Source organism: Drosophila subpulchrella, chromosome 2R (assembly GCF_014743375.2).
Source record: "Drosophila subpulchrella strain 33 F10 #4 breed RU33 chromosome 2R, RU_Dsub_v1.1 Primary Assembly, whole genome shotgun sequence".
NCBI lineage: Eukaryota > Metazoa > Arthropoda > Insecta > Diptera > Drosophilidae > Drosophila > Drosophila subpulchrella.
Genome location: NC_050611.1, coordinates 4,323,321 through 4,346,176, shown reverse-complemented (window position 1 = coordinate 4,346,176; position 22,856 = coordinate 4,323,321). Strand labels below are relative to the sequence as shown.

Genomic DNA, 22,856 nt, shown 5'->3' with positions numbered 1-22,856 from the left:
ATGGTCAATAACAACGTACATACAGTCGCACAAGAAGATGTCCTGTTTTTGAGTAGCCTATCGATTTTAGCGCCTTACTAAAATCAAAAGTGCATCATTTTTAAAAAGGTTGTTTCCCTATTTAATTTACCCATTGTCGTGGTGGACAGGGGCATATTTAAAATCAACTGTCTTAAGTTGTTATGAATTCTTAAATCCCAACTTCTTGGTAAATATCACTGCACAAAAATTATTCTCTTTCCCACGTTGTCAATGTACATTTTATAAGATAATTAATTTCTTAAAATTAAACTTATTAAAACGAATTAATAATTATGGCCTACACATAACTAAAATAACTTGCCAAACAATTTGATCATTAACGGTCTTCGTTCGGTTAAATTATGCATTTTACACGAAAAGTTAATATTCTTTCCGAAAAGAAATGTATGAAAAATGTGGTATTTGGAAGTAGGCACAAAAACTAGCCGAATCCTACTTTCCGGCTTAAAATCAACTCTCCAGTTTACCACAAAGATCAGTTGTTTTAAATAAAGCGAGTCTTTAACATACTTCAAACCATTTAAACAATTAAATTAAAATGGTAATAATTTGCAAACCGGAAATACCAATAAGCTCAAGTGAAACTTAAGTTGAATTAGTAATGCAAGTACTGCTGAATTTTCGAGCAGAAAAAGAGAAAGGCCGGTAATTGCAATTATGCATGAGATGCAAGTGGATAATTAAAATGGGATTGCAGGACTCGCAGGTACCGCACTAAGCATCCTTTATTTCCCGGGAAAAAGGGGTTCCTGGGGAGGAGTTCCGATTTCCTGCGATTTCCGCCTTTCAATATGGCGTCCACTGCGCATGCGGTTCGCCACGAAGCGATTTCCGCTGACCAATCAGCAAGTTGTTGTTGCTCCACTGCAGCAGTGTGAGTGCGTGCGTGTTTCGGTGTGCGAGAGCGCGTCTGTGTGTGGGAACAGGTAAACCGGAGGGGGCGGTCTTTCCTTCCAACCTGTTTGTCCGCTCTCTCGCTCTTTCGCACACTGCCCGTTTCACAGTGGCTGCAAAACTGTCTGGCGATCGCACTGTGGGATAAACTACCCATTTTTGTGAAAGGTTCGTTTTAAAACTAACAAGAAATCGTATTTCTTAAAAAAATTTTATGAACTAGTTCGAAAATATTTGTTTATTATAATAATAGTAATTTTACAAATTTCTTAGCATGTAAAGGTAGATCCCGCAATTAATGTATATGAATGTGCTAAGCGGTGCACTGTAGGAGAGATACTACGATAAATTTCCTTTTGCTTCACCTTTGGCCACCTTTACAAAGACACCCATCATATGTGGTTCTTTATTATTAAGAAAAATTAAAAACGAAAAACATCCAAGATCAAATGTTCTCAGTTTAGGTCTTCATATGTATTTGAGAAGAAACTTTCTTGAAATTAAGAAGCATTTATTTTTGGAGACGCAAAAATGTTGAAATATCTATTTTGAGCATTTGAGATTAATTCCAACTATTCTTTTTTTAAACCCAGAGAAGGGTTTTTAAGAACGATTTTTTTTGTTCCTATTTTTTGTGTATATACAATATACATTAAATTAATCTTACCCATTTCGGTTTGATTATTCGATCATTAAATAGTTTAAATATATGCTGAAGGAAAGGCAAAAAAACATGTGTTAAGTTGAAAAAAAGTGCCACATGAAGAGGTGATTTACCCCACCGTGCACTGGGCCGCCGTTCACCCCCCTGGTGCTCGCTCACTCACACATTCACTGCGGCCGGCAGCCATCTCGCTCTGGCGCACTCACACCGACGGCGGCACCAACCATTTTCTGCCTTCCTGTCCCGGGTGTTTTGTTTTTGGTTCGAGGCGGTTTGAGAACCGGAGAGTTCTCAGTTGTTTTCGAGATTCCGTCGCGTGCGGTTCGCTGCCCGATCTCCCCACGTCGCTCGCTCAATAATAATATTAATCCAGGCCGGATCCGGCGGCCTTTCGACGTTCCGTGCACAAAGTTATATTTAATACCCGACTCCCGATAAACAAATGCAAACGCATCAATTCAACGCACATGAAAACGAGAAATAAGCAGGGAGAATCAAGCTAATCAATCAGCTGGCGGCCATTTTTTTGTTGGCACTATTTCAGTGCTGTCGTCGCAGATTTCGCATCTTTCCCCTTCCGATTTGTAAGTGCAATTTGTTCGAGTCACGGCAGAACAGCGAAAAAGTTTGCTCGAAAAAATAATTTGCAACACGTGTTGACCACAGTGCGTATGATAAATATAAGTGGTGTTATATTAGTGCGCCTGTATCTGTGATTCCGAGTGAGTGTGCGTGAGTGCGCGGCACATGGCTTCGATTTGAAAAGTTTGGCAAAAATGCAAATCGAGGAAAAACCACACGGCCAGAATCATCGTTCTTCTTGCCACTTATAACATTTGTGGATATCGCGCGAACAGCATCAGAATATCTAAGCAACGAAAGCACAAACCCAAACAAATCAAATAAATAACAAACAAAAACTAAAAACAAACACGGATACGTATCAACAATAAATAATCAAAATACAGGTGAGCAACGGCATTAAGTTTCGACGGGTTTCCAGCTTGCCGACGGCAGAAAGTTTACTCTTAAAAGAGGGTCTAATGGAAGAAATGCCAGACTTATTCATTCAGAACTGGGCAGCACATTGTCTACATTAAGAAAAATTAGATTTTGCGTTATTTTCCGAATCGCCAGATCTTTAAAGCTGCTTCCGAACTCTCTAAAATGGATCTGCTAAATTCCTTAAACAAACAACGAATGAAAACATCATAATATAGTTTTTCAACCATTATCGACAATTTCCAACAACAAAATAGTTACAGATATAGATATTAGCGTTCAATAATCTTTCAAAATATCTTTACGAAGGTATATTTCAGTAGAAGCCTATTTGAGGAATAATACGAATAGAGGTTTACGCTAAACGTTCGAAAATAGTATGCTATAATGATTTTATAAGTCTTATTATATTATAAATATTTTTTCTCACAGTATCGTAAATGTCTAAATGACTGTTGATGCAAATTAAAAATAAATATTCTAAAGTGAATTAGTTAAAATAGTTCTTAATAAGTTATAATAAGTTACTAAAAGTATCTACTTGATATTTTAATTTTAAAATTTCTTTGCGCGTATCTACAGTTTGATCAAAAGTTTCTTGAGTACTCTTTAACTCAACTTCACTGCCGAAGCTACACACCTTTAATTTTTTGAACCTATTTTAAAAACTTAATTCTAACATTTTCTGAGTGTTTTTAAGAGCTTTTCAAGTGTGCAAAACAAAAACATTTAGAGCTTCCCTAAAAGTCATGTCGTACCTTTTTTCTTTTCTAATGGATCAATCTATCATCGAAGTCAATAGATTCACAACTTTTGGGCAATCTCAATGGGGTAAGGAGAAAGCCAAAGTGCAATTCGCTTTTTGGCGGTTGTGGCATTGGCGAATTCCAAATAGCCAGCAGCCATCGGAAAAGCAACTCGAGGCACTTGAAAAATAATTCGGGGGGAACGTATCGTAGGAAAAAGCTCGAGAATTGCATGCTTACTTATATTTGGAGAGGAATACTTGTTTACACACCAAATGCAAAATTCTCTTGTTTTATTCACATCTCAATTGCCAGGCAGTCTTATATTCATATAATATTTTTTATTAATTAGAGGAAAAGAATGAGCTGGATGGATCGAAAGAAAATCCGTTTCCAGTTGTCGTTCATTCATCACTAAGATGTTTCACGCCCGTATCTCGAGAGTGGTACTCGGATACATCGTGTTTATTTATAAAAAAAGTTTATTCCGATTTTTTACTAGAAATTTAAAAAATGATTAACCTATCGCTGAGAACTCTTCTGCAAAAGAAAATCATCCGAAGATGAGTGGGTGTAGACCGACATTTGTCCGGTTAAATATGAGATTCGTTTTGGGGATTGGAAACGTTTAAATGATTTTGGCCAGCGCGTGTTTGTCGTCAGAGATCAAATGATTAATTGAGTGCGGAGATGGGAGCAGATGTTGCGTACGATTTTGTGTGCCTATTTGCGGGAATGCTTCGGAATATCTTGATCGGCTAGATTCCATCTCGGAAGTGGCCAAATTGACAAATTTACGCATTCCATTCGCCAAGAGTCGGGCAAACAGATGCAGATACGCTAGCTTGGCCACTGCCACTTTGATCATTTTACGCACCGGCGTGCAGAATCCGCCGTAATTTGGGGGCAGGCTCCCATCTTTCTGTCTTCCCAACTTGCAACAAATTCACTTGAGTTTCATTCAAACTTTGGGCTAATGTAGCGCAGCAAGGCGAAAAGTAGCAGAAGAGGCGGCCAAATACATGTGTGCACCCATTAAATTGACAAATTTCATTCATTACGCCGCGTTCTATTCGATTTCTTTGTGCGTTGCTCCCTTCACGCGGCAATTAAACGGAAAATGTTAAAAATACACTTGGCCAGTGCCCACATACGCGTATCTGTATCTGTATCTGCGTTTGTATCTGGCAGAAAGCGATTGTCTTGGGACTGCTGTTCGAATTACCCGGAACGGGGGTTGGCCCACAACAGGTTGCTTGGCACAAGGCTCCCCATTCCCATTCCCATCCCCATTCGATTACATTGTATAAACACAGACGCGGGCGCAGATGATTTCGGTGTTAGTCGCGGAAAACAGATTTCGATGGCCAATGCTCCAAATTGAGCTGGGTTTTCTTTGAAAACTGGGGTCCAAATCACTTGCAGAGCTCGGAACTCGGAGTACGCAGCTCAGGAATCCGGTTCTGGGTGAGAAGATTTCGGATTTTATTGTAAGTTGACTTTGATTACAAGCTAATTAGGAGAAACGCCTGCGGCCCCTGCACTCTTAACAATTCAATTTGATTAACAACCCAGTAGTATCTCGGAGTTGTGTGCACATCTCGTGGATACTGCGATGGAAGCTTAGGTGTCCGCTTTCAGATTTCTCGAGATTCCCCCGCTTGCAGACAATAACACTCAAATTAAAATCTTATAAAAGTCAAAGAACAAACAACGGGGAGAAATGGGATTGGGAATGGAGGGCAAACACGAAACAGAAATCCGATAGATAGATAACGCGGCACTGGAAATAAATTACAAAATTTGTAAAATAAATTAAATTAATTTTATTCGTATGCCACAAAAGTCAGGCAGCAGGCGATAAGAGATCTCCCACTAGCAGGGGGAAATTGAGAGGCAGCCAAAAGATGCAGCCCGATATCAGATAGAATATCTTTCGTGGCTGCCGGTGTTCTTCGCTTTGGGTTTTGGGGGCAGGGATCTTTCGGATCGTGCAACGGTGCAAGGCCATAAACGTTGGTATGTGCTATCTGTTAGCTACTATTCAAAGCTCTTAGAAGGTTTATTAGCATCGAGTTCGACCAGATGAGACGGAATACATCTTGGAGCTTAATATCATTACCTCCATTAAGTCCTCTGCATTGTATCTATATCTATAGAATACGAACAGTATCCACTTGTGCGCGCTGGATTAGGCAAAACAGATTGAAAATTTATCGCGTATTTCGTTTCACGTTCGCATTTTGCTTGTTTACTTGCGTCAAACATGAAACAGGCCAACAAAAATACAAGCAACAAAGAAAAAAGAATACCCAGCGAATCGAAGAAATGGAAAGAAATCTACGAATTCTACGAAGAGGCGGCTGCGGGGGATCTATAGCAATCCTAGGCCGATGACTCAAGAGCAGCCAACTTGGCGTTGGTATTTTCGTTACAGCAGCAGCCAAAACGAAATCTCTATTTTCTTGTTTTGTATATATAATCTGCCCGGCACGGCACACACGAGAACTGAAACTGAACTGAAAACAGATCCAAGAATATCTCGACTCGACGATATACGAGATATATAATTCTGTGTGAGTTTCACCCCAATCGAATCGCCAAGGGGCCTGTGTATCTATATCTATATCAGTTTATCTGGACAGTCTGGCCAAGAGCGGAGATCGATTGCAAATATCAAAACATCTATAAAATGCACCCGGGATATTCTATCTGGGGGATACATTCGGGACCTCTCGCTCACTCCCTCGCCGCGTCATGTTGTCGTCGTCGCTGCCGTTTGGTAATTTTAGAAATATTCTTAGAACCGAATACAGAAATCTGAAATCAGAGGAATACCGAAACACCATGCGCCCCATATACACGTATATTGTGTAAAGAGTTTATTTTCGTAAGAGATCTCTTGGGATCTCGGGTGCGGACAGGTTAGAGAGCTCTGCCACGGCCAAACCATATTTCCGATAATCGAACATCCCGCATTAATAATTGCGCCGGAGCTTGGTTAATCATGTTTGACAACATGGGGTCGACTCCGAGGTTTTGTTTTGATTTCCATTTCGATTTCTGATTTCCAAACTACTTATGAATATGGGAAATCAAAGCAGACACGCTTGTTTTGTTTAGCATTTGTGCAAGTGTGGGGGGCGAAAATCATTTGCCATTCAATGGTCGTTTCCACAGTTTTATGTGTCTCAATTAGCGTTGTTTCAATATTAATCGAAGCGGGCAATAAAAAGATGAAATCAGGGCGGGTTAATTAGATCGGTAAATATTGCGTTAATTTGCTTAAAAACTAGATGCTGCAATCGATGAACTTTTTGGGTGGCTAAGTAGATTTCTGAATAAAGGTGTATCTAATAACAAACTTGGTTATACTGGTGTTTCCCTTTAATATTTATGAGTAATCACTACCCATTTAAAAAATTACTAACTTATTGGACGCACATTTTTTTGGTTAATATAAAACTATATTAATTTTAGTAAACAAGCTAAAATTCTTCATTATTTATTTTTCAGCTTTAAAAACATATTTACTTTTCACTCTCAACTTATACAAACTTTATAATTCTTTCATTACAGCGCTCAAAAAACCAAAGAACTAGGCAGATATTAGGTTAATCAGTTCTCTAGATCGTCTGCACTATCACTTTTAAACCTTATAGCGGAGCTCTTGAAATTGATCCCGCCACCTATCAGAATCTCCGCTTCCCGCAGAAAATGTTACAGCATCCCGCCACAGATTTCTACGATTTGGCGGCGGCCAATGCGGCTGCCGTTCTCACCGCCCGCCACACGCCTCCTTACAGTCCCACGGGTCTCACGGGATCGGTGGCCCTGCACAACAACAACAACAACAGCGCCACCAGCAACAACAACAACAGCAGCACCCTGGACATCATGACGCACAACGGCGGAGCAGGCGGTGGCCTCCACCTGAACAGCGGCAGCAACGGAAGCGGGGGGGTGGTCAGCGGAGGAGGCTCCGGGGGCAGGGAGAATCTGCCCAGCTTCGGCTTCACCCAGGAGCAGGTGGCCTGCGTCTGCGAGGTAAGCGAATAATATCATAAGAGATACTAATAGGGATCCCTGAACATCCCAATTATGGGAAAACGCGTTATAGAACTGTTCTATAATTGGCCTTTTCCTTCCAAGATGATCTTTAAGCCAAAAGTAAGGAAGCTACTTATATTCAGATGTAACTTTACTTCTATGGGATATTTGATTTTTTTCAACAACTTAAAAAAGCTCTAACCTAGAACTCAAAATCCAGATCATATGCGCCTTACCCATCAAACGTTTGGAAAATTTGCCAATTTTTTTTTATTATATAATGAAAAAAAAGACATAACTACAGATTCAGATAAAATACTATTGATATTACTTTGTTCCTATGGGATATTTGATTTTATTTAACAGCTTAAAAAGGATCAAAATCATTTTGCAGATCCCATGCACCTTTTCCATCAAAAGTTTTGAAAAATGCAAATCTTTTTATTAATTAATGATACAGATTGTGCTTTTGAAAAAGACAGTTCAGAAATAGAATAAAGTATTACTTATAAATAGACGTCGGATTTGGCACATAATAATTTTCTCAACAATAGAGTTAAGCGACATTTTATTAAAAATACATTTTTCTGATAAGTTTATAATTTGAATCAGGCTTAAACTAATTATGGTCCTATGAAAAAATAATATTTAACCAGAGTTTTCTTCAAATTAAATGTTTATGCGATTTTCGAGTTCTAGCCATTATATTTTTAAACGATCTATTCCATCCTTATATAAGTAAGCAAACTGTTGAAAATAAAAGGTTAAGCCCAACTATTCGGATATATTTAAAACAACCCCGAACCCAATGTTTAAAATTGAACCCTATAAGGACAATCTCTCCTCTATTGAGCCACCTCCAATCAATCCCGACCCTTTCTCCCGCACAGGTTCTGCAGCAGGCGGGCAACATCGAAAGACTGGGCCGCTTCCTCTGGTCGCTGCCACAATGTGATAAGCTGCAGCTGAACGAGTCCGTGCTGAAGGCCAAGGCGGTCGTTGCATTCCATCGCGGCCAGTACAAGGAGCTGTACCGCCTGCTCGAGCATCACCACTTCTCGGCCCAAAATCACGCCAAGCTCCAGGCCCTGTGGTTGAAAGGTGAGACTCGGAGGAACGAACTCCTTGCTTAACCCCAAAAAGTGTTCGGAAGGTAGAAACAAAAACGAATTCTTTCTCCCTCCGCCCATGTAGCGCATTATGTGGAAGCCGAAAAACTGCGCGGAAGACCCTTGGGTGCTGTTGGCAAATATCGTGTTCGCCGTAAATTTCCATTGCCCCGCACCATCTGGGATGGCGAGGAGACGAGCTACTGTTTTAAGGTGAGTTCTTGGCTGAGCTGGGGAGGGTCCGGGTCCAAGTCGTCCTGGGCCGCTTTCCATTTTAATTGTGGCAAGCGCGGAAATCGTACAAATGCCCGCTCGCCTGTCTGATTCCATGGGCTGCAATTGCCTGATTTCGCTGGGGTAACGCCTTTCGGGCTTATCGAAGGAATATCCTGGACAGGAAATGTTTTGTTTGCTCTCTGGCGGGCTTTCGGTTGATTCAAGTAGATTATAGGAAGGCCAACTCAGTTCTAGGGACTCCTGAAAGAGCACCAGTTAATAGTCATGTTGCAATTATTAAACAAGAGATGTTTTTAGCTAAAATATTCTACTTGAAGTCCTTTCCATAACAGTTTTTAAAAAACATCGAAGTGTACTACTCTTTTAAACGCTTTTAATGAGCTCCGTTCATTGTCGGGACAAGTATCAGGAAAGTTTATGGCCCAAATATTCTATATCTCAAATCTATTTTAAGATTTTAAAATTTCTTTCGTGTGGTACTGATCGTATAATCACTTATGTATTACTTCTTAACAAGAAAAAAGTCTAAAATAATTTTAAAAAAGGTAAATAAATACCGGCCCAACCTACACACCTTCCAGTAAAGAAACTGTCCCATTTTATTGTGGACGAATACAAAAAAGTCTTTTAATTCTCAAATGTCATATTTTAAAGACTGTCAGTCCGTTTGTAACGCATTTATTATATTTCAGGATAAAGTTTTTATAGTTTACCTTTAGAAAACATTTCAAAAACAATTTTTTTAAGAAGTTAGGAGGTGTTCATCATTGTAATCGGAGGAACCCCTCTTCCCTTAAAGTCATTTTACTCAGTACTGAGCGCTCGGAGATTGGTTAATATCGAAATTATATATAAAACAAAACTGGGCAATAAAACAATATATTTTTTCATCGCGCTAGACGGGATCCCCCCTTTTATATATACAAATGTGTACTACAAACAATTAGTAAAAAAGACCGACAATTTTTTTTATTTTTATATTTTATTTTCAGTTTGTTTAATCCGTTTTATGGCTGGAAAAAATTTGTTTACCCAATATATTCCTTAATTTGATATGAATTTAATATATTCTTCCTTAGGAGAAATCCCGCTCGGTATTGAGAGACTGGTACTCGCACAATCCATATCCATCGCCCCGGGAGAAACGCGATCTGGCGGAGGCCACAGGACTGACCACCACGCAGGTGAGTCGATTGGCGATGCCAAAAGTAGAAACTCAAACGGCAGAAGTGAAACGCAAATGTCAAACGCATCTTTTGACAAATTTCAATTGAAATTCCTCACCGATGCCATCCTCCACATGTTAATTGCATCTCATTAATCATGGGACAGAGCTGTGAATGTTTACAAATGTCTCTAAGCTATTTTTATGCTTTTACAGGTTTCCAATTGGTTCAAGAATCGACGACAAAGAGACCGAGCTGCCGAACATAAAGAGTGAGTAGCGAATAACATTGATTACAATCTTTATCCAAACTGATTTCTGTCTGATTCATTTGGTTAAGTGAGATATTTTTGGGTAGAATCCATGCTATCCAAATAAAATCTATATCTAGATGGGTTATATCAGTGGCGTACGTTAAAATAGGTGTATATATTTATCTGACAAGTGTCAACGCGTGCAAGGCACCGACAAAAAATAATATATTAATTTGCATTTAAAATTTCAATTACAAAAGCTGACGGCATTTACTTTCAAGGTCGTCGAGTGGGCGGTGGGGGGTGATGAGGTGGCCGGCTAATTAGTGCCAAGGACATCACGCAACTGGCACACGCTGTGGTAAACGGGTTGGGGGGTGGGGTTTTTGGGGGCTGGGTGAGAGAAGAAAGAGAAAGAGTCGCTGACAAAGTCATTAACATGTTGTTCCAAATTCCAAAATGATCCTACATATTTATTTTATTTTTATTTGATTTGTTGATGTTTGCTTTTCGGTACGTATATGCATATCTCCGGCATATGTCTCGCAGGCCTCGTCACTAATTAAAATCCCCAGTCCTTTCCCTTTTCCGATTTCCCCTGAACATCTGCATTTCCGCTTAAGCAAATAGTTTCAAGCAGTTGTGGCACTCCCTTCGGACGATTTCCTCTCCTTCGGCGGAGATCTTTGGCCGCTGATAGGAGATATTCTTTCTTAAATATTAAACATCCTTTGGCCGACTGGCATCCTTTTGTTTGTCCTTTCGAGCCGGCTTGGGTCCTGCTGGAAGTCATGTGAAGTGCAAACAGTCAAAAATGGGTTTTCTGAAGTGGCGGCATTTCCTCCGCTCGAATCCTTTACCAACTATATCAGACCCACCCATTTTGGCCAACCATCATTAGCGGGTAAATTGCCAAAAAGCCCAAAACTTTCGCCAGGACAGTTCCATTATGCTAAATGGTATATCACTTACTACTTCGCGCTCACGAACGGCAACGAAAAGCGAGAAATTGTCGTAATAAAAATGGTAAAAACCGAAATAATGCAAAAAATATTATAAATTGGATGCCGTGGCAACCGCAAGGCACACTCATGCAAAAGTATCTCACAGATACACGTTCGTTCTCGGCGATAGTTTGCCTCACTATACCCCATACACTGCGTAGTGCCTCTCTTCCTCTCCTCCTGGCCGGTAACTTGATATATGTTTATGGCTGTTGCCTCGATGAGCAACTCAGTGTGCTGCTACTTTAACTTTTTCATATTGTTTTTTGCTCCTCTTTTCTTTTTCCTTATTTTTTTTTTGCATGAGGGTGTGTATCTATGTTCCATGCAGCTTTGTGGCAGCCAGCAAACCACAACGGCGCCAAATCTGAATCTAAAGCGGCACTTTGAACAGCCCAACAACTGCCAAAGTGGTTATTGTTTGAATAGGCACTACTACCTTTGTAAGGGCCAGAAGAGAACGGCGATCCGATTCGGAGTATCTAGGTAGTTGGAATGGAATTAAATGTGTCTGAACTACGCCTGGGCGATCTAGGATATAGACATATGCCTTGTCGAATCAATTTTAGGATTGAAAAGGGTTATAGTGAACTTGTCGAATATTATGTTCATCCCCAATAAACATTTTTAGGACTTGTCGATTGATTGTTTTTTTATTTGAAGTCAAGTTATCTCAAAGTGTAATGCTCAATTAATAATACTTAATAAACTAAGTTAATTTTTTGAATACTATTCTTTCATTTAATCTAAGATAAACTAATAAATTTATAATATATATACTTAACTCTACACAGAGAAAGTTCTGACGTTCTCATCTGAGTTGAAAATGTTCTTAAAAATAGAACGACATTTTTAAGTTGAAAATGTTTCTATTTTGCTCGAATCAAGTTGAATTGGCGGTATTTATGTACATACATTGTATATCTCAAATAAACTATTAGTTCAGTCCGCAAAAGTTAAGTTAAAAGTTGAAAAATAAACTCAATTTAACTTTCTTTTCTAATATTGAGAACTTTGATACCAAAATGTACTTACACGGTTTTCAAGAAGGAATGTTCCAAAATCAAGAACAATGTTCCTGGATATTTCTATCTGTGTGCTATTATTTACTACTGGAACAACCCTGTTAAACTGTGTATTTTATCTACTCAAAAACTCTCTTGAAAAGTGTTAAAAATACGTCTTTTATAACTCTTAAAGAGTAATTTCTTTGCCATTTTATATTATTCAAAAATGAGCGGACTTGTCAAATTACAATTAACTGGAACTTTATTGCCAAGATAGGTATACCAGATAGCTTTTCAAGAAGATATGACAATACATCCCAACAAGCAGTCAGTTTTCAAACTCCCCCTCAAATGGGATCGGCAAGTATGGATCGATTATTTGGCGATCTGGGCTCAGCTGAAGATGAAGCACAGCGCCATGCGCATATAGTCGACTGTCGAAGATATGGCGGTTAAAATGACGCGGTACCTATCGATGTACATGGTCACGAACAGCAGATACTTCTTGTTGGTCACCTCGGTGCGCCACACGTGATTGGCGGCCCCCAGAAGGTCCCAGTTGGGTGGCGGTACCAGTCCGAAATGCTCCTCACCCACGTACAGGAATATGCCGTAGTAGACCATCAGGACGAACAGTGGGTACAGTATGGGCAGCATGATGAAGAAGAGCACCACACAGCTGTACATGAACTTAATAATCGTCGGAAAGGGCATGGGTTGCATCCAGATGTCGAAATAGTGCTCAACCAGCGGCTGCATGTAGTACACCAGCTTCCCAGGCTTCGATACGGCCTTCCACTGAGTAAAATAGGGATAAACAAAGCTTAATTCCTGGTTTTGAATCGGTACTACAAGGTACTCACTGCCTTGCGCTTGTGAAACGCCTTATGCCAGGTTTTATGCATATTTCTTAGTTTTGAATTTTTTCGCGAATAAAATTTGGACTGAATTTAAGTCAATGCCTCCTGATTAGAGCTGGAACTAACATCGATGTTTTTTTTGTATCGATGCTTCCAAAACTTCCATAACATCGATGATTTTCTCCGTGCATCGATTATTTTTACTTTTCTAGACAAAAATGTAAAAGATGGCTTTATTATGTCATGTTTTTAAAATTGTAAATTGTTTCTTTGGAAGATTGATGAAATACAACTCAAATTCAAAAAAAGGTAACTCGTAGTTGCGTGTCCTTGACTGGATTGCAAACTGAAGTTGTAGTGTGCTTTGTCTAAAATATTTTCAAGCTATAGTGTCCATAAAAATCGGAACGCCCAAAAATAAATTGTGTCTTATCTTTGCGCCGTTCAGATCCCTGTTAATCCTAAAATAAACTTTATATTACACAAGTTTTGGAAATTTTAAAAATCAATCTACAGTTTAGAAAAAAAACTGCCTAGAGGCAACTGCTGTCGAAGAATTTTTAACTTTGAACTAAAGTCAAATCCTTAGCGTTCTTAAATAAAACAAAGTTGAAAAAACAACGTTTTCCCCTAAAACATTGATTATAATCGATGGGTTTCATTAAAATAATCTAAAATCATCAAACATTGATGTTCCTCAAAATGTACAGTCAAGAGCTTCGAAAGGCGTAAAGACTACGGCCAATATCAATATCGGGTTTCCATTGCTTTGTTGGATCCAAAGTTTGGTGAAAAGTTTAAAAAACTAACTCAAACAATCTAACCGTAACTTGATACTTTCTTTTTAAAAGCTTGTACAATAACATTATGCTATTTCGAATTTCAAAAAAATCCGATTAATGACCTTAGGTCGTGTAAGCTAACACAAACCAATTCATAGATTTTTAGAAATATATTTTACAATACTAGAACGAATTTAAGCCATTTTGTTCAAATAGTAGTGAATATTGTTAAACACTTTCGACATAGACATGTTATCGATATTATGCTAACATACCCATTTATAAGGATAATTCCTCATCTTCCAAAAGTAACAAATGAATTTGTTGTACGTTGTTAAGGCGAAATTTGTTTATATTCCTAAAACGTAGTCCTTCTAGCATTCCTTGAACCAAATAATGTGTACTAAAACGGAACCCAAGACAAAGATGCTCTTATGTTGATTTGAAGAATCCTTTTTATTGAATAGGAATTCAGGGGCCATTTCAACTGGATTTGATTGATCTGCCTGGCATTATGAGCCGTATCTACGGGAATTTCAGTGCTTAAAGGCTTCTTCCCTCTCCCTCTCGTGCTCACTCACACAGTCCCAGTTGCAGACGTGTTCCTGTCCCTCTTTCTCTATAGATATGCTCGCACTCGTACTACCGAGGCGACCCAGTCCGAGTTCCACTTCCAGTTCCAGTGCCAGTCCCAAGACCATCCCACCCCCCATCCCGAATCCGCATCTCCCTCCAGACATCGTCATCATTTTGCGTTCGTCGAATGCCACGGTTGGCTGGAGGGTAGCTGGCCAGGGTATCGGGTTACCACAAAATGTGCGTGTGTTCTTTATTCGTTCGCCCTGACAACCCCTCGCTCCAGACCCCGCCAGCACGTTATTCATTTTTATTCGTTTTATTGTACATTCTGTTTTTATTATTATGTATTTTGCGCTTTTGCCCGTCCGAGACTGAGACTGAGGGCCTCGTCTCGTCGCCACCACTCTCCTTTGTGTTTGTTTTCAGTTCCCCAGTTCGGTTCCCGTTCCCGTTCTCGTTCTCGTTCTCGTTCCCTTTCCCGATCCGATGGCGTTGATAATGATGTTGTTGGTGATGATGGACCGGTTGGTGGTACGGAATCGCTCGGAGGCGCTTGCCATCAGCATTGACATCCGCGGCAGCCCATCTCCATCTCCATCTCCATCTCCGCACCTCACTTTTCCGGGGAGTGGGTGTCATGTGTACGCTCTCTTGACAATAATTAGATCTCATCTGGAGGCAGAAAGAAAAGCTCACTAAAATGAGGAACAAAGTATATGGTTTTTGCATAAACGAAAGACATTAAAGCTATAGCAAACATAATATATTCCCACTAATAATGGAAACTAAACGGTTATTGGGGCACAAAGAGATATATTCAAGTACATTGTTCTTGAACTAAGAACATTCGTTCTTAAAAACCGTGTAAGTACCTTTTGGTATCAACGTTCTCAATATTAGAACGAAATGGTGAGAAGAGAATAGTTAAATTGAGTTTATTTAACAGTTTACTTGTTGCGATATGCAATGTTATTACCGTAAATAACTTGATTCAAGAAAAATGAACAATTTTTCAACTTCAAAAATGTCATTCTCTTTTTAAGAACATTTTATTCTCAAATGAGAGCGTTAGAATTTTCTCTGTGTAGTTACGTCTTAATGTAACCACCCTAACCATAAAGTTCCTTATTATTATTACTCTCGTTTCCATTGAATACAAAGCTTACCATAGTCACTTAATATTTAAGAATTGGTAATCTAGTGGTTAAAAAGTGTAAAAAGATTTGTTTTGTTTCTGCGGCTCAGCTTCTCCTCCAACTTGACCCCAGCAACGATTTTCTACGGCTTCCCCTAGGTACTCCCACCAAACACTCTAAGCCTTAAAGTGCTGAAAAGACTTGGGGATTACATAAAAGTTTGGTTAGTCAGCGGGGGGCTGGAGACTCGATTATTCTTCTCAGGTACCATCTGATCCGCCTCGGGCAGGGCAATTAAAAGGCCACAAAATTATAAAAAACTGTCAAAACAATCCTCGGCCAGCATAAAATGCTCCACACGCCACACATGCTTCGGACACAGGTACGTTTGTACTTCCACCTTCGACTTTGGAACGTCCAGTTCGGCGGACTGATAATAAAATATCTTATAACGATGACAGCGCTGGTCTCGGACTTTGGGTTAATCTTTGGGATCTTACATAGTTGTAGACAATGGCACAATGCACGGGCAGACGATGGCTAGACGAAAATGAAAATGAAAACGAAAACCCCAAGCCCCAGGTGAGGTGGTCTAAGTCTTAGTCGCAGCCGTAGTCGTAGTCCCCCCATCTGATCCTCAGCCTTTTTTTGAGTGTCAGAGGGTCGCCACGAACATTAACAACAGCCACACACATGCGTAAATTAAATGATAATTTATGATCAACACCTTTTCAGATTCCACTTATGGATCGCCGTTGCCCGTTTAGTTGGGTGTCCTGCTGAGCACACGTCCCGAGATTTGTGTACCGATCGCGCAATGCGATAACTCAACCTGTTCGTTCGCTCTCAGCCGATCGCCCCGATCTTCCGATGGCCCGATCTTTGTGATCCCATCCCTGAGCCACGTTTTTCAGGGCTCGAGCCTGGGTCAGGCCCGTTTGTTTGTTTTTTTAGGATTTATTGGCTTATAATTTTTATTAGCAATGGAATTCCTCGGAAGGTTCAGGACAGCCTCTCCTCTCTTTCGTGTGAAAATCGTGGAGTTATGTCATGGGAAATAATGACAATATCAGTTTAATTATTAAATTCAAGTTTGATTTACATGATATTACATTATATCCCCGGGAAGACTCCAAACTTTTTCAACTCTAACTTTTCTACTCCACTTGAGACCTTTTGCATTTGGAAACCAGAACAACTCACTCACGTGGCAAACTTGTTTGTGGACCAAACCCCCTCCCCCGTTTCCAAATTACCCCTCACCGTTTCCAGTTAAACATAATCCGATCATGCATTATTACCAAGCTAATGAATCTGCTTAAGACAGACTCTGGCCGAAATGTCTGTGGCTACAAAAAATCAATTGAGCAAACAAGTAAAAAATTAATTCCCCCTCAGTGGGTACAGACCCCAAAATCAAAAAAAAAAAAAAAAAAAAAAAGCAGGGAAAGAAAAGCCCGAAGAACCTTTATTCAGGGGGACCACACACAGAGCTGGAGACCCAAAACCTGCTTCTTCTTCTGCGGTTCTGGTTCAATTTTGTTATAAACTTTATGTGACATTCACTTCTGGCCCAGGGAACTGTCCTTGAGACTCTCTGCTCCCGTTCGATATAGGAAAACCGAAGAGAACTGAGGCATTTGTGTTTATAATGCAATCACTGGAAATGTATTGGGGGAATGGGGAGGCCATGCCCACAAAAGTGGGCGCTGCCTGTCTGTGTGTGTGTTAATAAGTGTTGCAGAGCCCCGAGAGAAGGGAAACTACGAAACTCTGGTAATTCGATATCATTGTTTATATGCTTCTGCTGCCTTTTGTTTGCTCCCCACTTTTCGCTCTCGGATGGGATGGGCCTTTTCTCATGTTTGGTGTGCTTAGGCCATCGATTTTTGCCCACAACGAGCGTTACTTTAATGTCCACAGCAACAGCCCTGAAATCGGAAAATTGGGGGAGTAGTGTCCATGTGTCCATCAAATTTAAATGTCATATGGTCCTACGCCCATCCCGCCATGATCAGTTGACCAAGTTCAAGTTCATGCAAACGCTGCAAGAAATAATGGCATGACATCGCCGTTGGTGGCTGCCACTCGCGGGATACGATCTACAATTACATGATTGCCGATATCGTACAGCTGCGCCATATGTGGGCCCCCAGAACCACTGGCTCTTGGGTCTTCAGTCTTGGCTCTGTACCCAAGCCCGATTGGAATCCGCGGCAGCTGGGGAAGTGGAGTCAGCAAATAGCTGGGAGGTGTATCTGCCGGGATCGAAATCGGTCCTGTCCTCTGTCTCTGTCCCATTGCGCCCGATCGCAAATTTGTCGAGTGTGCGCTTAAATGTTTTGCATTGCCGGTTTCGATTCTCATACCCTCGGTTATCCGGTTTCCTCCGCTGACTAAATGAATTTGTTGAATCCGACTTAATCCCTTTTAAGCAACACATGTAGCACTTAAAGTCGAGTTTTGTGCTTAAATATAATCATTAGCTCTCAAGTGCCTATCAAGTATTATAAGAAGTATATCAAAATACATAAGGAAACTTTTTCTAAGCTGTTATTTAATCATGAGTATTAAATTAAAGGTATCTTTTTCCAAGTCAGCTTGTTCAATATAAATACATAGGGGATTATACATATCTAAAGCCAAATGGGACTCAAACGTTATGATATAGTAGCAAATCTAGTACCCCTAAGTCTATGGTTGGTTTTTATTTTGTAAAAGCTATAAGCACACTTTTTTTTAATCTTGTAGTTTTACATCATATGACATGCACTATAAATACGGAACCAAATTAAATATATCTGGTATTATCATATACCTATTAGGAGACTAGAAGACTTAGATTTCTGGGAATTCATATTCAACTTTTATATTTGTTATTCCTGACATGGTTGACCCTTGAATGTTAAAACTATTTTCCAATATTTCCAACTCGTAACAAGGGTATTCAGACTTTAATAAGAAGATCCCCGTCGTTGCCCCATGTTGTTTATTGATGTTGCCCAGTGCTGTCATCAATTTTTTTGCAAACTGGTTCTGCGATGCGGCTGCTGATAACCGATTACTGATTGTGCTCGACCATGCAATTGGCGACAAGATTAACACTTTGCCGATGATTGCTCGAGTTTCAGGCTTGTTATGGCCGGGTATTAGCCATTAAGCCATTAACGGGTGATTCCAACCCCCAGGGGACGTCTTACATTAACCCCAAAGTGCGGTCGGGGGTTGGTCGTGGTACTAAAGTGACTTTCGATTGCCATTTGCGGAATCAGCCACAAATAATAAAAGTCAAGCTGCTTAAGATGGCAATGGAATGGGCTGTGCGGCACCCCCGAAACAATAGTCGCACCCACTTGAACCCATGGAAAGTGAAGTGAAATCAGATGCTTCATATCCGAATGCTCTGGGGATAGCATGCTGTCCCTGTCCCGCCGTCTATATCCCTCTCACTTCCTCCTCTTTAGAGTCCCTGGGGCGACCAACACCTCAAAGGCGAACATGATACCATTTATAGAAACGCGAGAGGCAGACGATTTCCTTCCGGAATTCATTTCAATTGCAATTGCTGTGCCCCCTGTCATCTGTAATTTGTCATTTGTTTATAAATAAGTTATGCCCTCCATGCGCGAGTGTGTGGGTGTGTTGACAGCAGTAAATTAGATGCAGCAATTGACACATTTTAACGTAAGCCATGCTGACATCCAAAGGCATATGCTTGGGGTCACAGTTTTAGCAAGCCATGGCAGAGGGTTAGAGCAGGCGTTTCCATTTATTTTTAACCATTTTAAGAAAGAAATTGATCTTCAAAAGCCAGATTGGTTGCTCTGTTTTGTTGCACTGTTAAACTGAAGCTTTTATAAGTTTATTTATTTGTTACCGAAATTAAATACTCCTGTAAAATTACTTTTATGCTTACAGCTTGGATTTCATTTTTCTAACAATAAATATTACATTTTAATGTAATGTTAGTATCTGCACAATTGTGGGTCCTTTAAAGGTTTAATATTGTCAATTTCGAAATGTCCATGGTTTAAATACTTAAAACTTTAAAAGTCGGAAGTTAGTAGTACTATTGACAAAAAATATAATTACCTAATAAGCTCGAAAGCTAAGATACCATCTATAAATACAAAACATTTTCTAGGTCGAAATGATCGAAGCGATTAGTTATGAAACTTTTAATAATAGTATACTACTATGAAAACAGTTGTTTATGTATCTTTTCTGTTTCTTGGGTTTCTATTTAATAGTAAAACTACACCGAAATAGTTTAGTCATACAAATCCACTATTGCTACATTAATTCTGCACTATTGAGTATCAATTTTCCGTCGATAAAATGAGTATTCAATGAACACTTTCCAAAATATTAAATTGAAATCAAATGGTTTAACATAGAAATGAAACTGTAAAGTGTGGACTTCGTAATATTAAATCTTGAATCTATACTTTAATTTCCATACTTACTCTGGTACAATTTTAATACAACAGGTAAAAATCTTAAGATTTTGTTTTTTTTTTGGGGTGTAATAGTAGTACAGTAGAGATTTGGTTATTGTAAGATCATTGCCATTGATTTGTTCGCCATTTTAATATTTTTCTGAGTAATACCCAACCCTCTAACATCTTCATTCCTCCATTTCAATTGCAGCGGCTCCACGGACAAGCAGCACCTGGACTCCTCCAGCGATTCGGAGATGGAGGGCAGCATGCTGCCCAGTCAAAGTGCACAGCAGCAGCAGCAGCAACAGCAGCAACACTCCCCCGGCAACAGCAGCGGCAACAACAACAACAACAACGGGCTGCACCAGCAGCAACTGCAGCATGTTGCCGCCGAGCAGAGCCTGCAACACCACCCACACCAGCAACATCCCGCCAGCAACATCAGCAGTGTCGCCAGCAAAGGCGGCAGTGGCGTCGGCGGCGGCGGTGGCGGAGGGGGGGTGAGTGCAGCGGCCGCTGCACAAATGCAAATGCCCCCCCTCACCGCCGCCGTGGCCTACTCGCACCTGCACAGCGTGATGGGGGCCATGCCCATGACCGCCATGTACGACATGGGCGAGTACCAGCACTTATGATTCTAGTTGGAGGCGGCTGCTGCCGCCGGGGGCAGTGGCGGGGTCAGCGGAGGGGTCACCGCCAGCGGCAGCGGCAGCGGCAGCAACATCGCCTGGCAGCAGCGACAGCGCCACCAGCAACATCAGCAATCCGAGAGCTTCTACTTCTGAGGATAGTTACGCAGCAATATCGGAAATACCGCAATCCATCAGCATAGCAACACAAATTTTACATATCGCTCAATTACTGAAAGGCTATCATGACTGAAACTTTACAAAGGCTGAGGGAAATCTATAAAAATACTTCTTGTACCCACTTCAAGGGAAGCCCTAAAAGCATTAAGTTCTGATTTTTCCATACCATGCTGTTAGAGAATATTAGTTTTTGATAGCTAAATATAAATCTATGCCAATCGTAGTTTCAGTTAAGATAGCCATTCAGCAAATAACCGATATGCAATCATAAACTACCACACCTTCTGGATAACTTGGCATTTTCCGCAAAGAGAGATAGAGAGAAAATAGAGATGGAGAGACAGCTTTTGGTAAAACTCCAGAAGAAAACACTTAAAACTATGATTACTGCATCGATCTGTGTAAATAGCTAGGCTTTAGTTTTAGTACGGTTGGACGGCCAACCGAAATGCAAATCAAATCGAAACGTGCAAAAATTATATATATATATAAACCTACGTACATGCATAAATTATACACTTTTAATTGTAGTCTCTAGTAATTCTATTTTTGTTAAAAATAAATTCTATTAAATTATTTTCAAATGCATTTGCCAAGGATAAGAAATTTATTTTGAAACTGCAATTGTGGGATTTTGGTAAGTGATATTCTTCTCAGTGATAAACTTAAGAAATGTGTCTAAAAACTGCCTAGTTGGCATGATATATGATTACTTAAAATATATTCTTATACCTAAAAGTTAAACGAGGCATTGTTTTGCGATAGCGAAAGATTAATAGAGCTTTGAACAATCTTTTAAATACATGTTTTATATATATCATGGTTCCATGATTCCAAATAGTACCTTTAGGTACTGACCTGGATAACATGACAAAAGTCCTGGCTACGTCCTTGTTAAAAGGAAAGGGGCCTTTTCCGCCCTCATTCTAACTTTAAAATACGTGTTCGCCTAGAAAAAGGGTCGCAATTTAAACCTAGGCCTTTCTTATGTAATGATTTATCAATTTGTTAACCTCGAATACTCAAATAACCATAAACTTGAGAGCTGATAAAACAATGTCAGTAGACTCTTGAGCTTCTTTTTTCCCACGCCCTCGGCGGGGAAGTACCTGTAAAATATCAGAAAGGGATAACGCCTGCCCGGCCCATTAGCATCGGCTGACCACAACAATACAACAATGCGAGTGGGCCGGCAGCACTAATCCGCGGCGACAGGTAAGCCCGCCAATGCTAATGGCCATGTCTAATGGACGGCGTCGGCGCGTGCGTTTCGCTTTCCCAACACGCGTTATTCCCCTCTCAGGATTCCGGATTGAGGACTCGGGATTGTGGACTCAGGACTTGCATCGTGTCGCGTCCCCTGTAATGAGTGCTTCGGTGGCCAGGTTCGAGCAGCACTTGGCAACGGGGCGGTGCTTGGCAACCCCAGACCAGGAGGATGCGCAATATTGCCGGGGGTGGATGCTGTCTGACTGGTTGACTGGCTGGCCGGGGGCGGCTGCTCTTTGATTTGTTTATTGATACTGTAGTTACACCCTGCAGACGTAACCACCCCCCATATCCTGGGGAATCAGGCGTTGCCAGGCGGAGGAGGCGAAGGAGGAGGAGGAGGAGGGTATCGCACACGTGTCTGGGCGAGATTGATGGCACATCTCTGGTTACAAAATATTTTGACTTCTTTTATCCGGCGGCGGCTTTTGTCGATAATTAAATCAACGACTGTAAAGTGTTGCTCCTTGTGCACCACCAGAATTTAATGAGAGGATTGTAATTTTCACCTTTCATTAACATGTGGGAAAAATCTTAATTTTTTCTTCTTGGAAAACAAAATGCATAAGGAGATTCATCTTAAATGATTTTCAAATACAATTGAAATGTTCTTCAGCTTAAAGAAAACCTGCGAAACTCCTTTCAAAGGCTTAACAGGACACATTGCCAACTGCAAATGTGTGTTTTTTGTTCTCCCATTATTATTTCTTAATCCTTGTGCTGTCAATGTCCTATTGACAGTTTTCACGCCAATGACAGATTGGTAAGCCTGACTGTTCAGGAGCCTTACCATTAAAGAGAATGG

At 40.4% G+C, this 22,856-nt stretch overlaps 2 protein-coding genes across 4 annotated transcripts; one reads left to right on the top strand and one right to left on the bottom strand.

Annotated features, from left to right (window-relative positions):
- The first annotated feature begins 1,892 nt into the window (after nucleotides 1–1,892).
- On the top strand, nucleotides 1,893–21,348 carry LOC119551262 (protein sine oculis). Of its 2 annotated transcripts, XM_037860520.1 has the most exons (8): nucleotides 1,893–2,568; nucleotides 6,928–7,395; nucleotides 8,289–8,499; nucleotides 8,593–8,720; nucleotides 9,824–9,928; nucleotides 10,126–10,181; nucleotides 20,182–20,445; nucleotides 20,521–21,348. In XM_037860520.1, the coding sequence occupies exons 2-8, from the start codon at nucleotides 7,066–7,068 to the stop codon at nucleotides 20,606–20,608; spliced, it is 1,182 nt and encodes a 393-aa protein (XP_037716448.1). In that variant the 5' UTR covers nucleotides 1,893–2,568; nucleotides 6,928–7,065; the 3' UTR covers nucleotides 20,609–21,348. The 2 variants fall into 2 exon arrangements, with proteins under 2 accessions (XP_037716448.1, XP_037716447.1); XM_037860519.1 differs by having other exon boundaries at nucleotides 20,182–21,346.
- LOC119551264 lies at nucleotides 12,351–13,220 on the bottom strand. 2 transcript variants are annotated; one of them, XM_037860521.1, is made up of 3 exons: nucleotides 13,038–13,220; nucleotides 12,668–12,972; nucleotides 12,351–12,608 (listed from the first exon to the last, which is right to left on the bottom strand). In XM_037860521.1, exons 1-3 carry the CDS (start codon nucleotides 13,077–13,079, stop codon nucleotides 12,503–12,505), a joined length of 453 nt encoding a protein of 150 aa, XP_037716449.1. In that variant the 5' UTR covers nucleotides 13,080–13,220; the 3' UTR covers nucleotides 12,351–12,502. The 2 variants fall into 2 exon arrangements, with proteins under 2 accessions (XP_037716449.1, XP_037716450.1); XM_037860522.1 differs by having other exon boundaries at nucleotides 12,351–12,972; nucleotides 13,038–13,214.
- Nucleotides 21,349–22,856: the final 1,508 nt, after the last annotated feature.